This window comes from Nomascus leucogenys, chromosome 6 (genome assembly GCF_006542625.1).
Source record: "Nomascus leucogenys isolate Asia chromosome 6, Asia_NLE_v1, whole genome shotgun sequence".
In the NCBI taxonomy this organism is placed as follows: Eukaryota; Metazoa; Chordata; class Mammalia; order Primates; family Hylobatidae; genus Nomascus; species Nomascus leucogenys.
In genome coordinates, this window is record NC_044386.1 from 45,421,391 (window position 1) to 45,447,582 (window position 26,192).

General features: G+C 37.8%; 1 protein-coding gene across 2 annotated transcripts in view; it reads left to right on the plus strand.

Annotated features, from left to right (window-relative positions):
• The window catches only part of NEDD4 (NEDD4 E3 ubiquitin protein ligase), a 165,593-nt gene that overhangs the window by 117,865 nt on the left and 21,536 nt on the right, over positions 1-26,192 (plus strand). For both annotated transcript variants that reach the window (XM_003266957.4, XM_003266958.4), the window contains 10 exons: positions 114-164; positions 1,606-1,667; positions 4,378-4,480; positions 10,954-11,120; positions 13,248-13,365; positions 13,452-13,619; positions 17,853-17,918; positions 21,753-21,872; positions 24,121-24,321; positions 25,977-26,057. In XM_003266957.4, the coding sequence (XP_003267005.1) occupies positions 114-164; positions 1,606-1,667; positions 4,378-4,480; positions 10,954-11,120; positions 13,248-13,365; positions 13,452-13,619; positions 17,853-17,918; positions 21,753-21,872; positions 24,121-24,321; positions 25,977-26,057 (1,137 nt within the window). The remainder of the gene's footprint in view (positions 1-113; positions 165-1,605; positions 1,668-4,377; positions 4,481-10,953; positions 11,121-13,247; positions 13,366-13,451; positions 13,620-17,852; positions 17,919-21,752; positions 21,873-24,120; positions 24,322-25,976; positions 26,058-26,192) is intronic.

Consider the following 26,192-nt stretch of genomic DNA (forward strand, 5'->3'; position numbering starts at 1 on the left):
AGAACTGAATAAAAAAATTCTACATTTTCTGTGAATGGTGGCACTATCTCATAAAACTCTTCTAAAGGAATTGAGCATATTACTAATTATATTTTTTCTTCTTTCTCTTATAGACAAGAGATGATTTCCTAGGTCAAGTGGATGTTCCACTTTATCCATTACCGGTTGGTATAGGTGTCCATGATTTTTCTTTTGTGCTTATTTTTTTAATTTAATAAATACTTACATATATAATATAGTTAATGTAAATAATTGATTTACATACTGTTTTCTAAAAACTCATTTCAATTTTCCGTTTGCATTTTCTCTTTAAGATTTCCATACATGAACCCCAGTGAGAAATAGAGAATTTTTGATGTTTGCTAGCATTGTGAAAACACTGTGTAAAAAAGATTAGTTTGAAAATATTCTGCTGAATAACTAGAATGAGGAGTGCCTAAGCTCACAGAAGAAAACTAAGATAGTTTACGACAATTGAAACATAAAACGCTGAGAATCAGGACTAAGAATATAGCAAGGAGAAAAACAGATTCAGGAAACATTGCAAAATAGAACATTATTGAATCACATGTCTGACATGGAGGCTTAAAATAAGAAGTAAAGATAATACAAGTTGAACTTGGAAGATAAGAGTGGCATCTCATGTAGAAAAGTGAGGAAGAAAAGCCATTTTGTTTTGAAATGCAAAAAATTTATTTTTGGACAGAGTTTTGATAGGAAACAAAGAAAATGAAAGTTTAAAGTGGACTGCTGACAGAGAGATAAAAATCAGCTATGTAGGGAAAAGGGACTGGAAGGATTGAGTGTTATCACTGTCCAGATAACAGCAGAATCTCTGAGAATAATGGGCTTTCCTGATAAAAGAGATAAGAACGGAGGGCCAGCCATTGACCCTCAGTCAACGTGAGTGGATCAGAAAAGAAAGAGAAAACAGACAAGGGGAAACAGGAAAAGAACCAAGTAAAATAATGTCATGAGAATTTAAGCAAAGAGTTTCAAGGCAGACTGGGTAGTTAACAATGCAAAACATCAGAGAAGGATAATAAAAACCAACAGCTGCTGAATTTTAAAGAAAGAGAAAAAATACTTCTTTTTCAGTCTAATGAGTTATATTACTTAGCTCTCCACAGTCTTTCCAGAGCATAATCTTTTTTTTTTTTTTTTAAACAGGGTGCAGGACCATAAGCTTTCAGTAATATATTTAATCCAGTCTTACTTTCCAGGCTGTGGACTTTTTTGATCTCCTAGGATTATCTCCATGCTCTAACCAAGCCAGCCTGCAGACATGTGCATAGTCCGTATTCTTTTGGGGTGTCAACATACTAACCACGCTATACCGTTTTTCTGCCTATTCTCTTCTGCCCTCCCTTTGGCTCCACAACCCACCTGCTCAGCTAGTTTTCGTTTGAGTTGTCATGTCGGCTGCAATTCCTCTTGGGCAGGAAAGTGAAAGCACTGTCAAGTTAGCATTTGATAAACTAAAGCTACTTTTTTTTCTCACTTCCAACTTAAATTATGCCTTAGGTGATAGTTCATGAGTATTCTTGAAAAGTACATGCTTTTGGTGTTACAGATATATTTTGAAAACCCACTATTTTATTCTAGACAGAAAATCCAAGATTGGAGAGACCATATACATTTAAGGATTTTGTTCTTCACCCAAGAAGGTCAGTAAATATAAAATAATAGCATATTAAATTTTTTATCTCTTCATTACACCTTATAGTAGCCTCATTAGAAATTCAGGGTTTAAACCTCTGTAAATAAGCTACTTGTAAATATTATTATTATTATTATTATTATTATTTTAAAAGCTTCATTGCTATTTCTGATTAAAAGTACTATATGCACATTGCAAAACATTCTGAAAATACAGAAAGTGATCACAGCCCTTTGGGAAAGATTCATCCTCTTAGTACTTATCAGACTAGAAGGCTATTTATGTCATATTGTCATACTGTGCTTTAAAAAATCACAAACATGAATTCATCTAAAACCATTATCCAACTCGACATGCACAAAGCCAATTTCAGAAAAACCTAACTATATTTTGCATACTTTAAAAAGTATTTCAGAAGACTCAAATATTTAGAGAAAATAACATAAGACTGGAATTTAAAACCCACATAGCATGCTTATAATTCCATTTTCCCAAAGTTACTTGATGTTTATCAAAAAAGTTTAAACTTAAGCTGTAATTAAAACTCCTTTTGATCTTCTGTACCTCATTGACAAGTAAAATCTAGTGAAAACGTGTGTGGATTTACTGTCAAAAAGTTCAAACTAAAGCATAGAAAGGACATCTGTGAAAGCAACAGTATTTGTCTTGTTTCTTAAACTATAAAATGCATTTGAAAATGTACTATTGGAACTTAGTAAAATTTTTCACTTAAAAATGATTTTTTAAATTATTGTTTGTAATATAAATATTAAAACAAAATGAAAAGGAGTGCTCACTGACCTAATATTTACTCTCTGTAAAGGAAGTCACATTTAATTTCTGTAGATGTCTGGAATGTAAATCTCTTTTCGTCTTTTAATTTTAGACTGATTGTGACATCTGCATATCAAGAATAACTAAATTGTTTTTCTTACTTGATTGTCCTAGCAGCCTGCTTTTCAATTTGTCACATGCTTTCTAGCGTCTTTATCTTTAAAAAATACAATTTGCTTCTTCTATCTGCAATGAATATTATTGCAAGTGTAGAAAGAACCTTATTCAGATAGAAAATGTACTACATTCCTAAATTTGTTTGAGCCCCATTAAGTAAAAACCTTGAGGCTTCTTTTCCAATTGAGAAGACATGAAACATACAATTGTAGAGAAACTTTTCAACAAAACATTATCTGAGCACATTTTCTGTATCCATCTCTATAGCCACAAGTCAGAATGTTCACATCTCCTTCAGTATGGAGACACAAGCCACATTAGCGGCCTTGGAAATAAGCATCGGGGATTTCACTGACTACTCATGAAAGGATACACTAAATTTGCCAAATCCATGAGAACTATACAGAGAAGAGCTAAAAAGATTAGGGGAGGCTTGGGAGTGGGGGTAGGTAATCTCCTGAAGACAGAATAAAAGGATTAGGACTCTTTTCTAGAAAGACAAAGGATAATTGCTACATATCTGATATCTGTAAAAAAAAATCATCCCCAAAAAATCTATATAGAGAACTGAGATAAGCAAAGATTTCTTAAGTAAATCATAGGATGCTAGAATGGATGAGGACAATAGAATTAAGCCTTAAATTAGAACCTTATGAAAGCATTGTAATCACAGCACTTTGGGAGGCTGAGGTGGGTGGATTGCTTGAGCCCAGGAATTCCAGACCAGCCTGGGCAACATGGCAAAACCCCATCTCCACAAAAAAATACAAAAATTAACCGGGCATGGTGGCGTGTGCCTGTAGTCCCAGTTATTTACGAGGCTAAGGTGTGAAGATCACCTGAGCCTGTGAGGTCAAGGCTGCAGTGAACCGTGATTGAGCCACTGCGCTCCAGCCTGGGCGACAGAGGGAGATGCTGTCTCAAAACAAAAAAAAAAAAAAAAAAAAAAAAAAAAAAGAAGAAAAAAAAAGCAGCAGCTTATGAAAGACAGGTTTTCAAAATATTTAAAATATTACTACAGCAGGCAGCAGTCTTTAGCTTGGACAACTAATTCAAAGAGGTGATACAATATAAAAATAGATTAGGTAAATTAATGTGTGACAGATTCAAACAGCTGCCAAAGAGATGTAGCAGGTTTCAGACACTTATCAGGCCTTACCCTCTACTCTTCTGTCATCCAAAAAAATATGGCCAGATTAGTATCCCTAAAGCACATCTCTGAGGATACCTTTCTCTATCCCCCAAATTCTCAGTGATTTACCAAAATATGAAAATAAAATCTGAAGTTGTCTGATTTGGCATGACCTCTGGGCCATCCCAATCTCCTGTAGTCCCCTTTACATGTCCTGTAATCTAGCCAAACTCAACTACTGCAATTTCCTTAATTGCACCCCAGATTTCACATCTGTTTCCTGGATCTGCCCTCTTCTCCACTCATATGCCTTTTCCTCTACTGCCACAGATAAGAATCCTCCCCAATCTTCTAATCCCAACTCAAAGGCCAGCTTCTCTTTGACATTGTCTCTGATCATTCACTTAAACTTCCTTAGCATCTTCTTTGTATCATAACAATTATTTATTTATATATGTTTCCCTTTTCTCTGCCTTCTATTCCTTTCCCTAGATATCTTCTGCCCTGGAACTTGTCTTTGAACCTCCCTTTGTAGACCCCCTGGTACCTAGTGGGTGTTCATTAAACTCTTATTAATTGAATACTTTTTTCCCTGGCGTTAAAGTTTTATGAATATTTATTTTCTTTTCTACAGTCACAAATCAAGAGTTAAAGGTTATCTGAGACTAAAAATGACTTATTTACCTAAAACCAGTGGCTCAGAAGACGATAATGCAGAACAGGCTGAGGAATTAGAGGTGAGATTTTATAAATATTTGGTTAAACTAAGAAAAATTTTAATTTCTTATTTTGCTGTACTCTAAAGAACAATAACTATTGAATGAAGTTAACGTGTGCAATAAAGATTATTTACTTGGACATTTATTTCACCCAAGCATTCGTTAGTAGTTTTTCCTCTAGGATATTTCTGTAGAAGGAATGGCCATTATTAATGGCCTTCTTAAAGGTTAAGGAGTAGAGAATAGAATATAAGTCTAGTTTTTCAAAGTTTTCTAAAACTGTATATTCTCCATTAAAGTAAGAACACAATTTAGTATTTTGAAGTTAAATATATGGACATTTTGAGGAGACCCCACTGATTAGGAACTCTTTTATGAAATTTAAGTCCTGTTAATATTCTTATTATGGTGGGAGGCTCATAGGAAAGGAGGAGAATTAGGGAGCAAGGAGAATTTAAGTGATCTAATAAAGAGCCTTCTGTATGTGGGGCAAGTAGAATTTAACAATTTTCACGGATGACAGGATGAGAGGAAAGTCTAAGTCAAGATTTGTGTAGAGTTACATGCATCTGGAGTAAGCAAGTACGAGGCAGAAAGTATGTATTTGGAATAGAATTGGATAGGGTTTGGAGACTGGAATCCTAGTTGCACACTCTATCTAGCCAGACTTGTGTGAGTCATTGAACTTTTCTGAACCTCAGGATCTTGTTTGCAGAGTGACAGGATGGCATCAGATGACCTCGAGGGTTTCTTCCAGCAAAAAAATTTATGATTTGGAAAGGGATCAAAAAAACACCTGCTCCTTGAGGTTCCCTTTGAAAGCACATTATCATCAAAAAGAAATATCATTTATTCAGTAGCTGTGTTAGTCCATTTTCATACTGCTGTGAAGAAATACCCGAGACTGGGTAATTTATAAAGCTTTAAAAACAGGTTTAATGGACTCACAGTTCCACATGGCTGGGGAGGCCTCACAATCATGGTGGAAGGTGAAAGAGGAGCAAAGGCACAGCTTATATGGTGGCAGGCAAGAGAGTGTGTGCCAGGGAACTGCCCTTTATAAAACTATCAGATCTCATGAGACTTATTCACTATCATGAGAACAGCACTGGGAAAACTCACTCTCATGATTCAGTTACCTCTCACTGAGTGCCTCCCATGACACGAGGGGATTATAGAAGCTACAATTCAAGATGAGATTTGAGTGGGGGCACAGCCAAACCATATTAACAGCAGTTACGGAAAGCAAAGCACACAGCGTAAGGCACGAAATTGCTCTGGAGGGTTCTTATTTGTTGCCTTGCTAACACTTTCTCCTCTGACTGAGGGCATGCTTAGGTCTCCATAAGAACAGTGAAGCTGAGGGCCTTCCCCAGGGGCTAGGCTCTACCTCACATGCCCATGTACCTTGAGAAAGAAAAGCTCTAGAACAAGTAGTGATTTGCAGCAGAGCTTTCTTGGAAAATTTTAAATGCACTAATGAGATTTTGCTTTGCAGGAGAATCTATAATAATAGAAGGAAATACCTCTTTTTTTTTTTTTTCTGGAGTCAGAGTCTTGCTCTGTGGCCCATGCTGGTGTGCAGTGGTGCAATCTCAGCTCACTGCAGCCTCTGCCTCCTGGGTTCAAACAATTCTCATGCCTCAGCCTCCCAAGTAGCTGAGATTACAGGCATGTGCCACCATGCCTGGCCAATTTTTGTATTTTTAGTAGAGACGGAGTTTTACTATGTTGACCAGGCTGGTGTTGAACTCCTGGCCTCAAGCCATCCATCTGCCTTGGCTTCCCAAAGTGCTGGGACTACAGGCGTGAGCCAGGGTACCCGGCCAGGAAAGAAACTTTTTTCTTCAAACCACAGAGTATAGATAGCCCCTAGTTTGGTGATCAAAGAACTCTCTTCACATATTTGATTAACGTTTTGTTATGTATTTTTCTCTGATTTTCATATAATAATCATTTTTAAAGTTTTCAAGTATTTATTCAGTAGAAGTTTCTCTACCTGGCTTTTTGGTGTACCAGAGTATCTTGCATAATGGAATTCTGTTTGAAATGAAGGATATCTGCTGTAAAGAAAGAAAATTATTTATTTAGTAACTTAAAAAAATTTAACAGCATTTCATTATTTAGTAACCTGCTCCAAGTTTTGCCCACATGCATACATCATAGGACCCTATTCACAGTTGAGTTTCTGTGGAGAGAACTGCTTCACTTCATTTTGTGGTCTCATGTCTCAACGTTTGAATTCCCTCAGAATGCACCTTATAATTTCAGGAGATGTAAGCATGTAGGAGTTTATTTATGAAAGGCCCTAGGAATTCAAACACGTGAATCTGTGCTTATTTACCTTCTGTGTAGCTAATGACTGGAAGAGTCTTGCCTAGTCCTTTGACAGCTAGTTTGTGACTGTATATATAAAATTCTACTATTTAAGGAAAACAATTGTAATTTTGAAATGAAGCTCACTCTTAGGTAGTTTGTATTCTGTAGTAAAGTATGGCTATAATAGATAATTATGTAACGTTTGATTTTTGTACCATTTGCAACTTTAGGGTTACTTGTATGTATTTACAAAGTTAACATATAAAATATTGGTTGTACCTCTGAATGCTTTCTTTCTGACCCTCTTTGACTTGATTAAATTGTGAGCAATTACATATTGGCTTTGCGGTTAGAACTTAAATAAGGTTCATTGATACTTAGAAAGTTATTTTACAAAGAATAACAGCTGATCCATATTTAATAGGAAGGCCTTCTATCCAAAAAATCCACTGTATAGAGGCATTCTATCCAGTCTTTCTAAGCCGTGTTTGATTGTACAACTCTCCTTCCACAAACTTGAGACAGGTGTTTTTTAAGCCCTTAATTAAATTAATTTTTGTTCTTTCTCTTCTTGAATTTGTTCAGATAATAAAAATACATTAAGCAGACATTTAAGAGAGAAATCTCTAAGAAGCTTTAAAAGAAGTATTCTTTTGGTACCATTTTTCTAGCACTGAGTATTTTTATAATCCTTTATAGTGGTAGTGAGAACTATTTTATTAATAAATTGTATGAATCTTAAAGGAAAGTAATCAATGATTATATTCAACCAAAAAATGTTAAACTTGTATTTTCTCAAAAGAGTAAAATATAAAAACTTACGTGTTTTGGGATTGAAACCAGAAAAATACAATCTGATTCAATATATGCAAGACTAAATTTTAGGTATGCTAGATCCTATATTATCATAATTTAAGGGAAAGGAAAAGAAAGAAAGAAGGAAGATAAACATGGATGGGCAGACAAAGTAAGAGGATATATGGAAAGAAGTGAATGAAATTTGGGCAATAAAAAGAAAAAAAATAGAGGTAACAATTCTTATAGAAGAGGTAAAAATAAAAAAAAAAAAAAGAAGAAAGGTTGGGCACAGTGGCTCATGCTGGTTATCGCAGCACTTTAGGAGACCAAAGCAGGAGGACTGCTTGAGCCCAGGAGTTTGAGACCAGCCTGGGCAACATAACGAGACCCCATCTATACAAAAAAATTGAAAATTAGCTTGGCATGGTAATACGCACCTAAAGCCTGAGGTGGAAGATTGCTTGAGTTCAAGAGGTCAAGGCTGCAGTGAGCTGTGATGGCACCACTGCACTCCATCCTAGATGTCAGAATGAGACCCTGTTGAGAGAGAGAAGAAAGAGAGAAATTCCCATCCAGACCTTTTCTCCCAAAATAATTTATTCTGTCATCTTCCTCCCCCACTACCCATCACCTTCTATACAGAGCTAGCCAAAATAGATCAACCTTGCTGCAGAAACCCCTATCCATTTCTCCCTGCTACCAAAAAACATTCCTTTCCTTCCCAACTCTTTTCCCTGAGGCCTCGTTTTCAGGTCTAGCCTTCCAACATAGAAGAATTCTCTTCCATCTTGGAAGCAGTCCACTGCCTGTCACACAGCAGTCATTTACTGCTGATCTCCAGGCCTAGAACAGAAGCTCTGTGTATCTAAGGAAATTGTTCTGTGTCAGTTATCAAAATACCAAAAATGTTTGCCACTTTGTCATTTGCTCTTTTTTTTTCAATGTTATTTAATAGTTTTGGCCATATACAAATGTGGGTGTTTTGTTGTCAAATTTATGGATCTTCTCTTTCATGCCTTCAAGGTTTGGTGTCATACTTAACAGTGTCCCACTTTTAAAATATATTTCTAAAATTTTCAAAAGTTTGTTACTAATACTTTTTGGTTTCACTTTTAAACATTTAGATATTCTTCAGTCTGTAACTTATCCTGATATAAGGCATGAGGTAGGGATTCAAGTGAAGTTTTTTCCAAATGGATGCCCATTTTCTAAGTAATCTGCCTATTTTGCCACAGATTTCAAATGTCTTTATCATATTCTAAATTCCTATAAAGTTTTTTTTTTTTTTTTGAGACAGAGTCTTGCTCTATCACCCGGGCTGGTGTGCAGTGGTGCGAGCTCAGCTCACTGCAACCTCTGCCTCCTGGGCTCAAGCAATTCTCCTGCCTCAGCCTCTCGAGTAGCTGGGATTACAGACACCTGCCACCATGCCCAGCTAATTTTTGTATTTTTAGTAGAGATGGGGTTTCACCATGTTGGCCAGGCTGGTCTCGAACTCCTGACCTCAAGTGACCCCCTCACCTCAGCTTCCCAAAATGCTGAGATTGCAGGCGTTAGCCACTGTGCCCAGCCAGAATTCCTATAAAGTTGCGTTTCTTTCTGGGCAAATCTGTTGAGCTGCCTGTCGATGTATGCACCAGAACCATACAGCTTTAATTGTTGTCATTTATAATGTGTTTTTATCTGGTAGGGTTGATCTTCACTACTTGCTTTTCTTTTTAAAAATTGTGCTGCTTATTCCTGCTTATGTTTCTATTGAACTTGAGAGTTGCCTTGTATCTTTTTTTTTTTTCTTATGAGACAGAGTTTCACTCTTGTTGCCCAGGCTGGAGTGCAATGGCGTGATTTCGGCCCACCGTCACCTCTGCCTCTCGGGTTCAAGTGATTCTCCTGCCTCAGCCTCCCGAGTAACTGGGATTTACAGGCATGCGCCACCACACATGGCTAATTTTGTATTTTTAGTAGAGATGGGGTTTCTCCATGTTGGTCAGGCTGGTCTCAAACTCCCGACTTGAAGTGATCTACCCGCCTTGGCCTCCCAAAGTGCTGGAATTATACGCCTGAGCCACTGCACCTGGCCTATTTTTTTTTTAAATCATAATGTAGTTTTGTTGGAATATTGGCAAATTTATAGATTAACTTGGGAAGAAGACACCTTTGTGAGACTGAGTCTTCCCAGCCAAGAACAGACTATGTCTTTCCCTTATTTAGGTCTTCTTTTGTGTCCTTTTGGGAGCATTTTAAAGTTTTCTCACTAGTTTATTTCAGTTTCTAATGCTTTCCTAACCAATCAGTATTTAATAGAATCTTTGAACTACTGCCTTTTCTTTTATGAGGTTTCTCATATAAAAGCATAAATTCTTGCTACTCTTTTGTATCAGTTCCTTACTTTAACTGCCCTAAGGCTTTATGTTAATTTTGCCCCTTGTTAGTCTCTGAGAAACCAAACTTCTCAGTGCATTTTTTAAAAATCTTTCCTTGGCTGTTTTACGACTTGATAAAATGCCTTGCCTTGGTCCAGCGGAGAGAGAAATCAGACAAGGGAATCAGAATGACTTTTCCATCACTAGAGAGTTCACTGTAGCAGTTATTTCTAAATCATTTGCCTTCCCCATCTTGCCCCTCTGTGTATTTGACCTTTATCAAATGATTTTTTCCATGTGTCAGATAGTTATTGATTTCTACCATAAGCAAGGTGCTTTCTCGGTGGGAAAGACAATGACCAATAAGAAATAATCCTTGCCCTTCATTCAGCTGATAATTTAGAGAATAGCCTAAGATTACACTAGTAGTTTAAACTATACTTCTCAATTTCTCAGTACTTTCTAACTTTCCACGGTTGTTTATTTAAAAGATTATTTGTGCTTTTTTTCTATTAGATTTGTTTTAATTTTATTTTTGATTGACAATAATTGTATATATTTATGTAGGACAATGTGATGATACATACTTACAAGGCAAAATGATTAAATCAGGCTAATTAAATCTGTCACCTCACATACTTTTACTTTTTTGTTATGAAAATTTTAAATAGATTTGTTTTAAAGTTCTGTTTTATTGTTGTTTTGAGATGGGGTCTGGTTCTGTCACCCAGGAAGAACCTGGTGGAAACTTTACAGGCTTGTGCCTTTAAAGTTTTTTTTGAAAAAATTTTGGACAATTTTAAACAAAATTTAAATGGTTATCATTTTTGCCAAAAAAGTCTTCATTATCATAAGGTATTTACATTATGGCCTTAAAAGTTGAGGGTTGTTAATTCTGTCTATGCATAAAAACTTGATATAATAAATCTCTTTTTAAATTTCCTTTAGCATATAATTTATAAAGTTCAAAAAATCATGCATAAACTTAATTGCTACCATCCTGTTTTTCAGCCTGGCTGGGTTGTTTTGGACCAACCAGATGCTGCTTGCCATTTGCAGCAACGACAAGAACCTTCTCCTCTACCTCCAGGGTGGGAAGAGAGGCAGGATATCCTTGGAAGGACCTATTATGTAAACCATGAATCTAGAAGAACACAGTGGAAAAGACCAACCCCTCAGTATGTGCTGATGGCTTTCACAATTTTAATCTAGAAACACTTTTCATTTTGAAGTCGTGTCTCAGATGGATTCATAACAGTATAGTGATCCATAAACTATAAGAATACTAGGATTTTTATTGCCCAGGACTTTAAAAATCCTAACTCTGCTGTTTCGTTTTTTAAATGACTTGATAATATTCAAAATTACTTGACTCTAGATACTACCCTTTTAATTGTGTCTTAATTTTAATAGGTTTTTAATTTTATGTAGCCACAAATGGTACATTTTTATTTTTAGGCTGAATTAGAAGCCTTGGAGAATTTTTGTAGTTTGTTATTAAAATATAATAAAATGTTAATTTCTATAGTACTCTATTTTTAAAATATAAATTATTTATAAAATATAAAGGACTCAATAATAAGGGTATTACGTTAAATGCCCATTTGACAGTCTGGTCAATGTCCACATAACTTCCAGCATGCACAGATCAAGGACGGAATGGCTTTCAACATATTCTAACTTACATCTCCTCAGTGATTTTTTTTATTATTAGACTGTATATACATTTATAAAATCTCCTATTATTCATATTATTCTCAAATCCCCTTCCATTTTTCCTTCCATATAGTCTTATAAAGTCTTCCTTTACTTTTCTGTTTGAAACATACTTGTAATTTTTTAATGTGTTCATTAGCCTCCGAATTTTTGGCTTTGATATTTTGTGCCTGATATATGCCAAGCACTTTCATAGATATTTTCTGTTCTCAAATCCTTCCAAAACAAATCAGCAGTTCAAGTACTTCATGGCACAGAAGCTTCAGTCTTCATAGAGTGAGGTACAGACTGCAAAGCTGAAGACACTATAAAATTCTGCAGAATTGCCCTGTTGCATACCTCAGTATTATGGCAAGCCTTACATGAGCAAAATCACATTTCTTTCACTGTGGCTGATGTCGTTTTCAGGTAGCCAAAATCAAATATTTAGGGGGAAAAAAACTGAAGCATTCCCTTAGAACCATGTATCAAAATTATGTTCTCTTTAGCTATGGTACAGTAAGAACTGGTCTTCTGACTAGCCTGAGCTCATGTGGCATTAAATAAATTAACAATAATTTTATTATTAAATATTTGAACAAAATTCTTGATCTGATAGACTGGTTATATTAAATGCAAATAATTAGAATGATATAAATGACTGAGGTGAGGGTGTTCAATCTGATTTTTTAAAATTTTAATTTCTGTGGGTCCCTAGTAGGTATATATGTTTGTGGGGTACATGAGAGGTTTTGATACAGGCATACAAGGCATAATAATCACATCACGTAAAATGTGATATCCATCCTCACAAGCCTTTTATCCTTTTTGTTACAAACAATCCAGTTATAGTCTTCTGGTTGTTTTTAAATGTACAATTAAATTATTATTGACTGTGGTCACCTGTTAAGCTATCAAATACTAGGTCTTATTCATTCTTTCTATTTTTTTTAATACTCATTAACCATCCAATCTGATTTATTGTACCTCTCCTAAGCTTAGACAAATCTTTACTATTACCTTTTTCAGGACAGGCTCATGACTGTATTTTACGAAAAACAGATACCATTCCTAATAGATATGTAATTCCTAAACCATTAAGCTTTTCATTATAAAGTTCTTACACCATCTTTCATTCTGCCCTTCACATTGCTGCATGGAGTACTCTACTCCTGGCTTAAGACTAATTCTAGAAAATGTACTATCTGATTCACAAAGAAGTATGTATGTGTAACTCTATTACTCTTATAATAACATGGCAAAATAATATAATGAAATAATCTATGAAGTGCTCTGATATTTATTCATTCAACAAATATTTTTGAGTACCTATATGTGTTGGACATTATCCTAGACATAGTGACAAACTAAAATATCAAATCAGACATGTTATATACCTTTTCACAAAACCTTAAACTCCATAAGGTACTCTAAATATACCAGTCTGCCTGCCCATGATTGAATCTTTGCATGTTGAAATAGCCTTTGGTCAAAGACAATAAATTTTTTTATTGATCTAATGTAGATATTTTTTCAACAATCACAGAATCTTTGACAATCATTTTAACTACTTAAGACATGGATCATGGCTTTTTATACTTCCAATATAGGGACAACCTAACAGATGCTGAGAATGGCAACATTCAACTGCAAGCACAACGTGCATTTACCACCAGGCGGCAAATATCCGAGGAAACAGAAAGTGTTGACAACCGAGAGTCTTCCGAGGTATAAGTAGTTTCCTAGTTCTCCTTGAAAGACACATGCTATAGCAATAAAGTATGTATGGCTCAAGCTTATTCTGTTCATTTTAGAACTGGGAAATTATAAGAGAAGATGAAGCCACCATGTATAGTAGCCAGGCCTTCCCATCACCTCCACCATCAAGTAACTTGGATGTTCCAACTCATCTTGCAGAAGAATTGAATGCCAGGCTCACCATTTTTGGAAATTCAGCCATGAGCCAGCCAGCATCCAGCTCAGTAAGATGCTCTTAGATTTTGTTATGGCTTCAGTAGTTTATATTATGCATATTATACCATTCAACAACTATTATGTAAAATTTTGTCTTAAATGCAATAATGTGTAATAATATGTTAGGGACCTTGGGACTTTACAACATGGTCATTTTTCAGATATCCTCATTAATAGTATGGACCAGAGTCATGGCATCCAAATTTCCATTATGTCAGTGCCCTCCAGTCAAAAATCACGAGGGACACATTTGTCATTGAACAAGTTGGGTTTATTATTCATTTCAGCAAGGGAGAACACGCACCATTGGTGTTTTGGTAGCAGAATGTTAGAAAAGACTTCAAGGATTTGGGCTCCTGTTAGGTGATTTTGAAGAGGGTTTTAGGAAGCAGGACTTTGCTCTACATGAGATGCTGTTGGGAAGCAGGGATAATTCTATGATTTTGTATCTCAAATCTTATCTGTAGTGAGGCTAAAGCTATGATTAGCAAAGTAGAACAGTCACCCACATTTGCCAGGATAGGGAAATGTTTGGTATTTTGTGGCTTGGACAGTGTTCATGTTTTGTCTATATTCAGCCACGATTACAGAGTGGTCTTGATTTTGTCTTGATCTTACCTATGAGTGCCAGGCCAGCTCCTGGATGTTAGGGACTGCTTTTCTCTCCTAGTTATGCTGAAGTTGGTTTTTTGTTTGTTTGTCTGTTTGTTTGTTTGTTTGTTTGTTTTGAGACATCTCACTCTGTCACCTAGACTGGAGTGCAGTGGCGCTATCTCAGCTTACTGCAAACTCCGCCTCCCAGCTTCAGGCAATTCTCATGCCTCAGCCTCCTGAAAAACTGAGATTACAGGCACACACCACCACGCCCAGCTAATTTTTGTATTTTTATTAGAGATGGAGGAGTTTCACCCTGTTGGCCAGGCTGGTCTTGAACTCCTGGCCTCAAGTGATCCACCCACCTCAGACTCCCAAAGTGCTGGGATTACAGGCATGAGCCACTGCTTCTGGCCTGAAGTTTTAACATTATATCACAGATGTCACCAACAGGTATATATGAATAAGAACTGATATACTTTGACTAAACAAGGAGATAGATGACATTTTTACTTCAGCCACCACTGTAAAAACTGTTGTCCATAGGGTTCAGAATAAAGTATCCCAGCATATGCTTCCATGATGAGAACTTCATAGCTAGCTGTCTAATATGTATCATCAAGGGAGATTCAGTAAAAGACAAAGATTATTCTCTGAGGATGCTATTTGTCATTTCCAGTTGAGGTTTCCCTGCCTTTCATTTAGTTAGTAAATATTTATTGAGAGCTGATCACATATATGCAAGGTACTATACGCTGGTTACTGAGGATACATCAGTAAATAAAATTTACAATATCTCCTGCCTTCATGGGACTTATATTCCAGTGCAGAGGAAAGCAAACTATAACCAGTGGGCCAAATCGGCAGCTGCCTGTTATGAATAATTACCATTGGAATACAGCCACATCATTTGTTGAGGTATTGCCCATCTCTGCTTTCACACAACATCATCTGAATTAAGTAGTTACAGCAGCATCCATATGGCCCACAGCCAGTATTTACTGTCTGGATCTTAACAGGAAACGTGTGCTAACCTCTGCTCTAGCATCTTCTCCAAGAAGCTTCACAGTAGATAGTTGTATGTGAATATGAATATCTGCCAGTAAATCCACCTGCCTGCCTCCTGCCCTTCCTTTCTTCCATTTGTCTGTTCTGTCTTCCATTCATTTCATTTTTTCACAGGGGAGTGGGACAGGTTAGTCAAAGACCTAAAGAATAAGCTACATTAGGCCGGGCGTGGTGGCTCACGCCTGTAATCCCAGCACTTTGGGAGGCTGGGATTACAGATGGGTTGAGTCAGGAGTTCAAAACCAGCCTGGGCAACATGGCAAAACCTTGTCACTACTAAAAATACAAAAATTAGCTGGTCATGGTGGTGCACACCTGTAATCCCAGCTACTTGGGAGGCTGAGGTGGAAGAATTGCTTGAACTCAGGAGGCAGAGGTTGCAGTGAGCCGAGATTGCACCATTGCACTTCAGCCTGGGTGACAGAGTGAAACTCCGTCTCAAGAAAAAAAAAGAATAAACCATAATGATTTGCTGATGATAAATCACATTCCCCTTCTTCCTGGTATTTTTTTTACTTAAAGTAATACATGGCAACCATATAGTGTAATACTATGCAGCCATTGAAGAGAACAAGGTGGGCTCGAGTGTATATGTTGGATGGAACAATCCCTAAGAGATGCTGGTAAATGAAGAACAGCAAAGTACATAACAGTGTGTTTGTTACACCAATGTAAATTATTTAAATGCAGAGCATAAATATGTGTATAATTTACTCGAGGACTAAACAGGAAACTAATAATGTTGCTTGCCTCTGAAGAGAGGCAAAGAGGCAAAGAGTGAACAGGATATATATTGTTTATACCTTTTGCTTTTTTGAGATAGGGTCTCACCCTGTCGCCCAGGCTGGAGTGCAGTAGCATGATCATAGCTCACTGCAACCTCAGACTTCTGGGCTCAAGGGATTTTCCCACCTCAGCCTCTGGAGTAGCTGGTACTATAGGCACATGCCATTGTACCCCCGCTATTTTTAAAAAAATTTTTTGTAAAGACTTGGTATAGTATTGTTTCCCAGGCTCCTTTCAAATTTTATAACGTGTATGAGTGTTACCTATTTTAAAAAATATTTTTAAAGCACTGTATGGTTATGGTTACAAATTGAGATTGTATTTAGGTATATAAAATAAAACTTAAGGCTGGGCATCTTGGCTCACACCTGTAATCCCAGCACTTTGAGAGGCCAAAGCAGGCAGATCACATGAGGTCAGGAGTTAGAGACCAGCCTGGCCAACATGGCGAAACCCCATCTCTATTAAAAATACAAAAATTAGCCGGGTGCGGTTGCGCGTGTCTGTAATCCCAGCTACTCAGTAGGCTGAGGCAAGAGAATTGCTTGAACCTGGGAGGTGGAGGTTGCAGTGAGACAAGATCGCACCACTACACTCCAGCCTGGACAACACAGCAAGACTCTGTCTCAAATAAATAAATAAATAAATAAATAATAAATAAAAATTAAACCTTCCATCTTACCACTAATATATGCTCCCTCAGTTACTATTAGTGGTCAAAGACCTAAAGAATCAATGATATTGATTTGCTGGTGATAAATCACATGCATACATATATAGAAACTTTTTCTGTATATTCATAAACGTGCATGCATACATATATATTTGTAGATGATTTTTTAACCTGAGATCATCTTACACATACTTTTTGGTAACTTACTTTTTTCACTTGCTGTCTCTTAGACGTTGAACCATTTCAGTACATATAGATGTACTCCCTTAAAAACCAACTAAAACAATCATTAAACTCTGGCATATTCCATTGTACAAGTAACCCTTAAGGTATTTCACCAGTCTCCTATTGAAAGACTTTAGATTGTTTACAGTACTATTACAAACAGTACTACAGTGGATATTCTGATTTAATTTGTGCATTGTAAATTTTGATGTCATTAAATAACAAAACTAAGATATTTCAGATAGTGATAACTAAGATATTTCAGATAGCATGTATAGAAAAACATAAGGAAACAAAGAACATGAGATTTCCAGGAAACAAGTAGTCTGGAATGTCCAGGAGGTAGATTGCGAAGTGGGAAGTGGCTGAAGAAGTAAGGAAGAGGCAGGTTGTGGTGTTCAGGAAGCATTGTTTTCTATGCTGTCATTGGCTTCAGCTCCAGAAGGACAGGACCGGCATTGCAGGATGCTCTGAGCCTGCAGCGTGCAGCACGGAGAATGGACTTAAGGAAGTAAGACTTGCAACGGGGAAAGCTATTAGGATATTGCTGCCATTGTAATCAAAGTGACAAAAGATGAAAACTTGAAGTTAAAACAACAATAAAACTAGTAACTAAAGTGGAAAGGGAGTGTATTTGAGAATGGTTTCTGTGAGACATTCAAGAGAAGGTGTCTAGGATGCAGTCCAGCACCGGGGGCGTGGGAGCTGGATGTGTGAAGGTGTCCACATAGGGGGCTGAGAGCGACCATGTGCCTCAGCCTGCACTCTCAACATTTGCATCCTAGCCAGCCTTCTCCCTTCTGCCCTGTCATACTTACCCTCACTACCTTAGCTGTCACTCAAAGGCAAATCACAAATCTCAAGGTATTCTTCTGTTGTCTTGTTTTTTTACAAGAATCATTCCAGCAGAAGAGGCAGCTTACAAGCCTATACTTTTGAGGAACAACCTACCCTTCCTGTGGTGAGTTTTACCCTCTCCCATCAATCAATAAAAATATAAAACTCAGCATCTCTTTTTATTTTTTATTTTTTGGAAGACTGAGTGTGAACGTTTGCCTTACAAGGAGCCAATACAGCACAGAATGTAGGCTCCAGGTGGTGATGTTCAGGGAAGGGCCTTAAAGACAAAACATGGAGAATCATCTCTCCCATGTTAAAAGCAAAGTGTTGCATGCTGGTGACTGTGGGTGGTATCTGGGCTTGTCAGTTGAAGCGCTGTGCTGGCTAGAGGTGATCCGCTGCATGCAGCACACAATTCAGGATCACTGTGTCCAGTCGCCCATGTTCTGCGTGTGCACATGGCATCCAGCAGCCATGTCTGCCCTGTACATGAAGCATAGCCAGGGTTTCATCACCCAGGTGTGCACTGGTATTGACATGCCCAGCAGCCAGGCTGGAGTTTATCAGTCCTTGGTCTGTTTCTTCCCTGCAGTATCACATCCATCAGTCTACCAAGGCCTTCTGCTTCCTGCTCAGTGCTGTCCCAGCCACAGCCTGGATGGCAGCTTGAACCTTAACCCTGCCTGCATCCTCTTCCTGACATAAGCCTCACTACTCTGAGTTTGTCTCTGTTTTCCAGAGGCCCTACTTGTTTTTGAAACCAAAGTAAAACTCCCAGGCTCCCAACCTCTTCAGCCTACCCTTCTCCTTATCCCCGAACAGAAGCCTCCTGCTGCCTTCATTCCTGTCTGTGCTTTTTTTTTTCGAAGCAGACTGTTCCCATGTCCTGATTCTCTCCCGCTTCTGAGTCTGTGTGCATTCCATTTCCCCACTTGGAATGGCTTTCTCATTTTCTTCCCCAACCATCTGGAAGTTTGAATGGCAGTCTAGGTATCAGCTTTGAAAAGTAGGGTATGTTCTAGCACAGGAATGCAGTCTCCAAAATCCTCAGCCCACGAGTGGTTTATCTGTCTAAATAACACCCTGCACTAAGAAAGGGACCCAGATCCTGTGCTGAAGAATGAGAGGTCGCCCACCTATGCATCCATTGCTCTGGTCAATATTGACCATCAACAACAGGACAGATGCCATTGAAAGGCTATCATCGCCAACCTTACTCTCACTGTCATCTGTCCAGCCTCCTCCATTAGATCAGAGCCTGCTCAAGCTGAGTTCCATGGTATTTTTCCCTCTGCACCTTATAATGTCCTCTATACAATGAATACGTGGAAGTTCTCATTGACTGACAGACATTCACCCAAGACACAACTTTAGGTGCACCAGATGAGCAGCAGAATCTCGAGATGATTTATATTTTAGTACCAGAAAAGTTGTTTCCATTCCTTTTTTTTCCCTCAATACATTGATAGGGGTTTTTTTGGTAAGAGCTTTCTTGGAGTATAATTTACATACCATAAAATCCACCCATGTTTGATCATACAATTAAAGAGTTTTTGTAAATTTATACGGTTATGGAGACATCACCACAATCAAGTTTAAGAAACTTCTGTCACCCCTAAAAGTTCCCTCAATCCCTATGCCTACTCTCTTGCAAGCAACCACTCATCTGCTCTCTATTGCTACAGTTTTGCCTTTTCTAGAAATCTCATGTAAAGGGAGTCGTAGGGTGTAGGCTTATGTGTCTGACCTCTTTCACTTAGCATGCTGTTTTTCACATAGACCCATGTTATTGCATGCCTCTATTAGTGCACGGTATTCCATTGTAGAGATATATCCACTACATTTATCTGTTCACCAGCTGATGGACATTTGTAGAACTGGGCAGCATTTAAATCCATCATTTTGTGATCTAACAGCTCATCACAACTGTCCCCAAAGTACGTAGGGCTCCCGTGTATTTAGTAAGTGGTGTCTTCAGTGTGGAGACTGGTGGTGATGGTTTTTATGTTGTAAGCCACCTTAGGGAGCCACACCAAACCAGGGCTTATCTGGTTCAAAATGACAACAGGAAGGCCAGATTTAGGACTTTTTTTTTTTTCTTTTTTTTGAGACGGAGTCTCGCTCTATTGCCCAGGCTGGAGTGCAGTGGTGCAATCTCAGCTCACTGCAACCTCCGCCTCCTGGGTTCAAGTGATTTTCCTGCCTCAGCCTCCCGAGTAGCTGGGACTACAGGCGCGCACCACCATGCCCAGCTAATTTTTGTTTTTTTGAGTCGGAGTTTTGCTCTGTTGCCCAGGCTAGAGTGCAATGGTGCGATCTCAGCTCACTGTAACCTCTGCCTCCCAGTTCAAGCGGTTCTTCTGTCTCAGCCTCCTGAGTAGCTGGGATTACAGGTGCCCACCACCATGCCCAGCCAATTTTTTTTGTATTTTTAGTAGAGACGAGGTTTCACCATGTTGGCCAGGCCGGTCTCGACCTCCTGAACTCAGGTGATCTACCCACCTCAGTCCCCCAAAGTGCTGGGATTACAGGGGTGAGCCACCACGCCCAGCCTGGATTTAGGACTATTTTAAGTAAGCCTGGAAATAACCAGACCTCTCTTTATTCATTTGTAACAAACTATGATAAGTAGCATCTCCTAGCTTTTAGAGAAACAAGGCAGGAGTAGGACTGTTCATTCAGCAGATAAGCATGATTTCTGTTGTTAGATTACCTGGGTTCAAATCTCAGCTCCATTCCTTAGAAGCAATGTCGCTTAACAAGTTACTTCCATCACTCTGGACCTTTTGGCTAAGATCAAGTGGAGTTACAAGTTACTTCCATATTGTAAGCTTCTGTTTACTCAGCAGTAAAATGAGCCCGTATTAGTAATTATCTCATTGAAATTCAGGTGGGAAGTAAATGACGTTATCTGTGTTAAACAGAGCACGTGCTTGTTATTGTTGTTATGTTTTATTAGGGTTGTTATCACTCTCATCATTATTGTTCTAGTCTTTTTTCCCAAGTGAAGTACTGTACACTTTATTTTGCACACTTTAAGATATTTAAAATGTGGTTTATTTCACTAAAATATATAATTTACCCATTTTTATTATAATACATGGTTTTAGTTCAAAATAAAATATAATTTGTTTTAAAGCAAACAAATAGTGAAGAAGGGATGTGGTGTTTTTTAAAGGATTCTTTCTTATTAATATTTAATTCTTCTGGCCAGGCACAGTGGCTCATGCCTGTAATCCCAGCACTTTGGGGAGGCCAAGGCAGGTGGATCACTTGAGATCAGGAGTTCGGGACCAGCCTGGCCAATATGGTGAAACCCTGTTGATACTAAAAAAAAAATTAGTTGGGTGTGTTGACACATGCGTGTAATCCCAGCTACTCGGGAGGCTGAGGCATGAGAATAGCTTGAACCCGGGAGGCAGAGGTTGCAGTGAGCTGAGATCATGCCACTGTACTCCAGCCTGGGCAACAGAGCAAGACTCTGTCTCTGTCTCTGTCTCTCTCTCTCTCTCTCTCTCTCTCTCTCTCTCTCTCCCTCTGTCTCTCAGAGAGAGGGAGAGAGAGAAATATATTATATATATATTATAATAAATAAATAAATATATTATATATATTATAATAAATAAATATATATATTATATATTATAATAAATAAATATATATATTATGTATATTTCTAGAAATAAATATAAATAAATATATAAAATAAATAAATATATAAATAAATATATATATTTCTAGAAATATATATAATATATTATATATATTTATTTATTATAATATCTATAATATATTATATATATATTTCTAGAAAAGGCAAAACTGTAGCAACAGAGAGCAGATGAGTGGTTGCTTGGGGCCTGGGAGTAGGCATAGGGACGGAGGGAACTTTTGGGGGTGATAGAAGGATTCTTAAACTTGATGTATTTAATTCTTCTGTTATTCTTCACTTTAGCTTTTGCCTACTTCATCTGGATTACCACCAGGTTGGGAAGAAAAACAAGATGAAAGAGGAAGATCATATTATGTAGATCACAATTCCAGAACGACTACTTGGACAAAGCCCACTGTACAGGTATCCTGCAGTCTATTAACTTGCTTTCTTACAGGATTTAAACTGTCATATCCCTATGTAAACTATTACATCACTTTGTAGTATACACTGGATACTTCTATTACATCACTTTGTAGTATACACTGGATACTTCTAGCAGCTTTTTTTTTTTTTTGAGATGGAGTCTCACTCTTGTCGCCCAGGCTGGAGTGCAATGGTGCAATCGTGGCTCACTGCACCTCTGCCTCCTGGGTTCAGCAATTCTCCTGCCTCACCCTCCCGAGTAGATGGGATTACAGGCACCCGCCACCACACCTGGCTAATTTTTGTATTTTTAGTAGAGACAGAGTTTCACCATGTTGGCCAGGCTGATCTGAAACTCCTGACCTCAGGTGATCCACCCACCTCGGCCTCCTAAAGTGCTGGGATTACAGGCATGAGCCACCGTGCCTGGCCATAGCATCTTCTAATTATTTATTTTCTGACACTGATGTTAAGTGTCTACCATTTCCTATGAATCTCTAATATACACGAATTACCACTTGTTATTATATAAAACAAGTACAAATGAGAATAAGAGGAAAAAGCAAATGATCTAGTCTTTGGGTATTTTTGTAATTTGAATAGTTAGGATCATTATTTTAACTAAAAGATACTCTTGGCAATTGGGATCTATTAAAGAAGTTTATGCTGGGCCGGGCAAGGTGGCTCACGCCTGTAATCCCAGCACTTTGGGAGGCCAAGGTGGGAGGATCACCTGAGGTCAGGAGTTCAAGATCAGCCTGACCAACATGGAGAAACCCCGTCTCTACCAAAAATACAAAAATTAGCCAGGCATGGTGGCATATCCCTGTAATCCCATCTACTCAGGAGGCTAAGGCAGGAGAATCGCTTGAACCCAGGAGGCGGACGTTGCGGTGAGCCAAGAGTGTGCCTGGGCACACTCCAGCCTGGGCAACAAGAGCGAAACTCCATCTCAAAAAAAAAAAAGTTGATGCTGATGACACCTCACCCTTGGCAACAGTGTCATCTATAATATTTCCTTGTAAGTGTTTAGCAAAATATTTATTTTCTCTTATCACCATGTCTCTTGTTGAGAAATGTTTTAACATTGAAAAGTGCAGAGAATAATACAGCAAATGCACATATTGTTTACACTCAGAATTACCATCATTAACAAGTTACCATATTAATTTCTAGACATTTTATTTTTAAAAATAAAGTCTTATAGATTAAATTCCTTTTAGCCAAGCTCTTGGTCCCATTCCCCAGGGGGAACCACCATCTTAAATTTGTTGTGTTTTCTAGCCTTTTTTATATACTTAGATAAAGAGCTTAAAAAATGTAAAATAAAATTAGCTGGGCGTGGTGGTGCATGCCTGTAATCCAGCTACTTGGGAGGCTGAGGCAGGAGAATTGCTTGAACCTGGGAGGCAGAGGTTGCAGTGAGCGGAGATTGCACCCCTGTACTCCAGCCTGGGCAACAGATCAAAACTCCATCTGAAAAAAAAAAAAAAAAAAGGAAAAGGAAAAGAAAATGTAAAATATTGTTTATATGCCTTTGTTTCTAATTTTGCAACGAGAGAACACTCATTTTATTTCATAGAATGAGGTGCTGCTTGATTAAAAAAAACTTTGCATTGATGTTGTGGCCCTGTAAGTCTACACCTTTTTTGCTTAACATTGTTTTAAAGCTCTGTCCATGTTGTTATTTATAGATCCAGTGTATTTCTCTTAACTACTAATATTCCATCATGAATATATTACACTTCAATTATCCATTTCTGTGGTAGATATTTGCCATTCATTTTGTCTGCCCAACGTTTGAATCTACTTCTGTGTATGAGGAATTCCCCATCCTGTGAGTTTTGGGAAAACAAAGGCGACCTCCTCCTATAGGCACCAGAGCTCCCCTTGCATCTAGGGCTTGAGCTTGTGGACCTCGCTCCTTCAGTCAGATGCACCCACAGCAGACTGTTAACTATCATCTTACTGCTTGAGAACTAGTTGAGAAATTATAAATTACTGTAAAAAATAAAGTTTTACAAAATAATTTATTGGAAAAATGTTATTAAATGTAATGCATTATTGAAATGTTGGGAAAATATTAACATGCCATAACTACATTTGAAAATGAGCCTCAAATATTTAGAGTCTCTTTAATGGAGGGTGTGTATTCTATTTGCAGGTTAAGTTACCTTTTTAACTGCATCTATTTGTGAGTTCTCTCTCTATAAAATATTACAATATGATTTCATTAATATGCCAGGCCACAGTGGAGACCAGTCAGCTGACCTCAAGCCAGAGTTCTGCAGGCCCTCAATCACAAGCCTTCACCAGTGATTCGGGCCAGCAGGTGACCCAGCCATCTGAAATTGAGCGAGGATTCCTTCCTAAAGGCTGGGAAGTCCGGCATGCACCAAATGGGAGGCCTTTCTTTATCGACCATAACACTAAAACCACCACCTGGGTAACTCTGATACTCTTCCATTTAAATGTATAACAACAATAATCATCTCTTATGCATAGTTCCTTAAAATCTTTACGTGTATATTAGTATAACCTATGTTTCCTAATATTCATTGAAAGATATATTGAATTCTTAATAATATTATTTGTATTCAGGAGAATGCTTATGCCTCTTTTTAATATTGTTTTGGATTATGATGGAGATATTCATGTTTACTTCCTATTTCCAGTTTTTAGCTCACTAGCCATAAATGCTTAAGAAGATATATAGGAATAATCCTTTGCTTTTATATGAGGGTTTATAGCTCCAAAGCACTTTTGAATCCATATCTCATTTAATATCAAAAAAACCTTGTGAGGCTAGGTAGAACAAGTATTTTTATTTTAAGATAAGGCTTAAAATTGTTTAGTGCTTGGCTTACCACTAATAGAAAAATTACCTAAAGGCCGGGTGCAGTGGCTCATGCCTGTAATCCCAGCACTTTGGGAGGCCATGGGGGACAGACCACGAGGTCAGGAGATCGAGATTGAGACCATCCTGGCTAACATGGGGAAACCCTGTTTCTACTAAAAATACAAAATAATTAGTCGGGCATGGTGGCGGGTGCCTGTAGTCCCAGCTGTTCGGGAGGCTGAGGCTGGAGAATGGCATGAACCCAGGAGGCAGAGCTTGCAGTGAGCCGAGATTGCGCCACTGCACTCCAGCCTGGGCAACAGAGCAAGACTCCATCTCAAAAAAAAAAAAGAAAAGAAAGAAAGAAAAATTACTTAAAATTAGCAGCAGATGAATAGATTTTAATAAATTATTAAAACACCAACATAGCTTAAATAATACTAAAATTATTTAATAAATTAATAATATATGTAAATTAAACCAAATAAATTGAATTTTGTTCTCTTTTTTAACATTCTGAATTGGCCTTTGATAACCTTTTTGGGCTTACCTTTCTGCTATTCAAAAATATTAATCAACCCTTGAACAGATAGCTGGCAAAATGCATGTTCTGGGGTTTAGAAATATGTGGTCCAGGGCCGGGCACAGTGGCTCATGCCTGTAATCCCAGCACTTTGGGAGGCCAAGGCGGGTGGATCACCTGAGGTCAGGAGTTCAAGACTAGCCTGGCCAACATGGAGAAACCCAATCTCTACTAAAAATACAAAAATTAGCTGGGCATGGTGGTGCATGCCTGTAATCCCAGCTACTCAGGAGGCTGAGGCAGGAGAATCCCTTGAACCTGGGAAGAAGAGGTTGCAGTGAGCTGAGATGGTGCCATTGCACTCCAGCCTGGGCGACAAGAGTGAAACTCTGTCTCAAAAAAAAAAGAAAGAAATATCATGTGTCCCACTCTTTCACCAATTTTTACATAGAGAAAAGCCCTATATAGTGACACATTTCCTAAAGGGCAGGGCAAAAGAGATGACCAGTTAGTGGTGATCCCTGAAAACTGATCGTTATTCCTTTTGATATTATAGCCTGACAGTGATAGATTTTAGAAGGAGAAAATATTGTGTCACATATTTAGGAAATAAAGTATAAATTGACTTTTACCAGAGAATATTTTAAATATCCATTGATGTTAGAAAATATGGTAACAGACTGACTTTCATTATTTTAAAATGTGTGTGTATTGTTCTTTATTTACTCCACCAAAAAAGGAAGATCCAAGATTGAAAATTCCAGTCCATCTGAGAGGAAAGACATCACTTGATACTTCCAATGATCTAGGGCCTTTACCTGTAAGTGTATAGAAATGCTAACCCATCTAACTTGGCTATCTCAAATATTTTGCATTTTCAGATATAGTAGTTCTTTATCAGCTATCATTAATATTATTATTAAAATGTTGATACCTTCTAAGAATGGAATGGAAT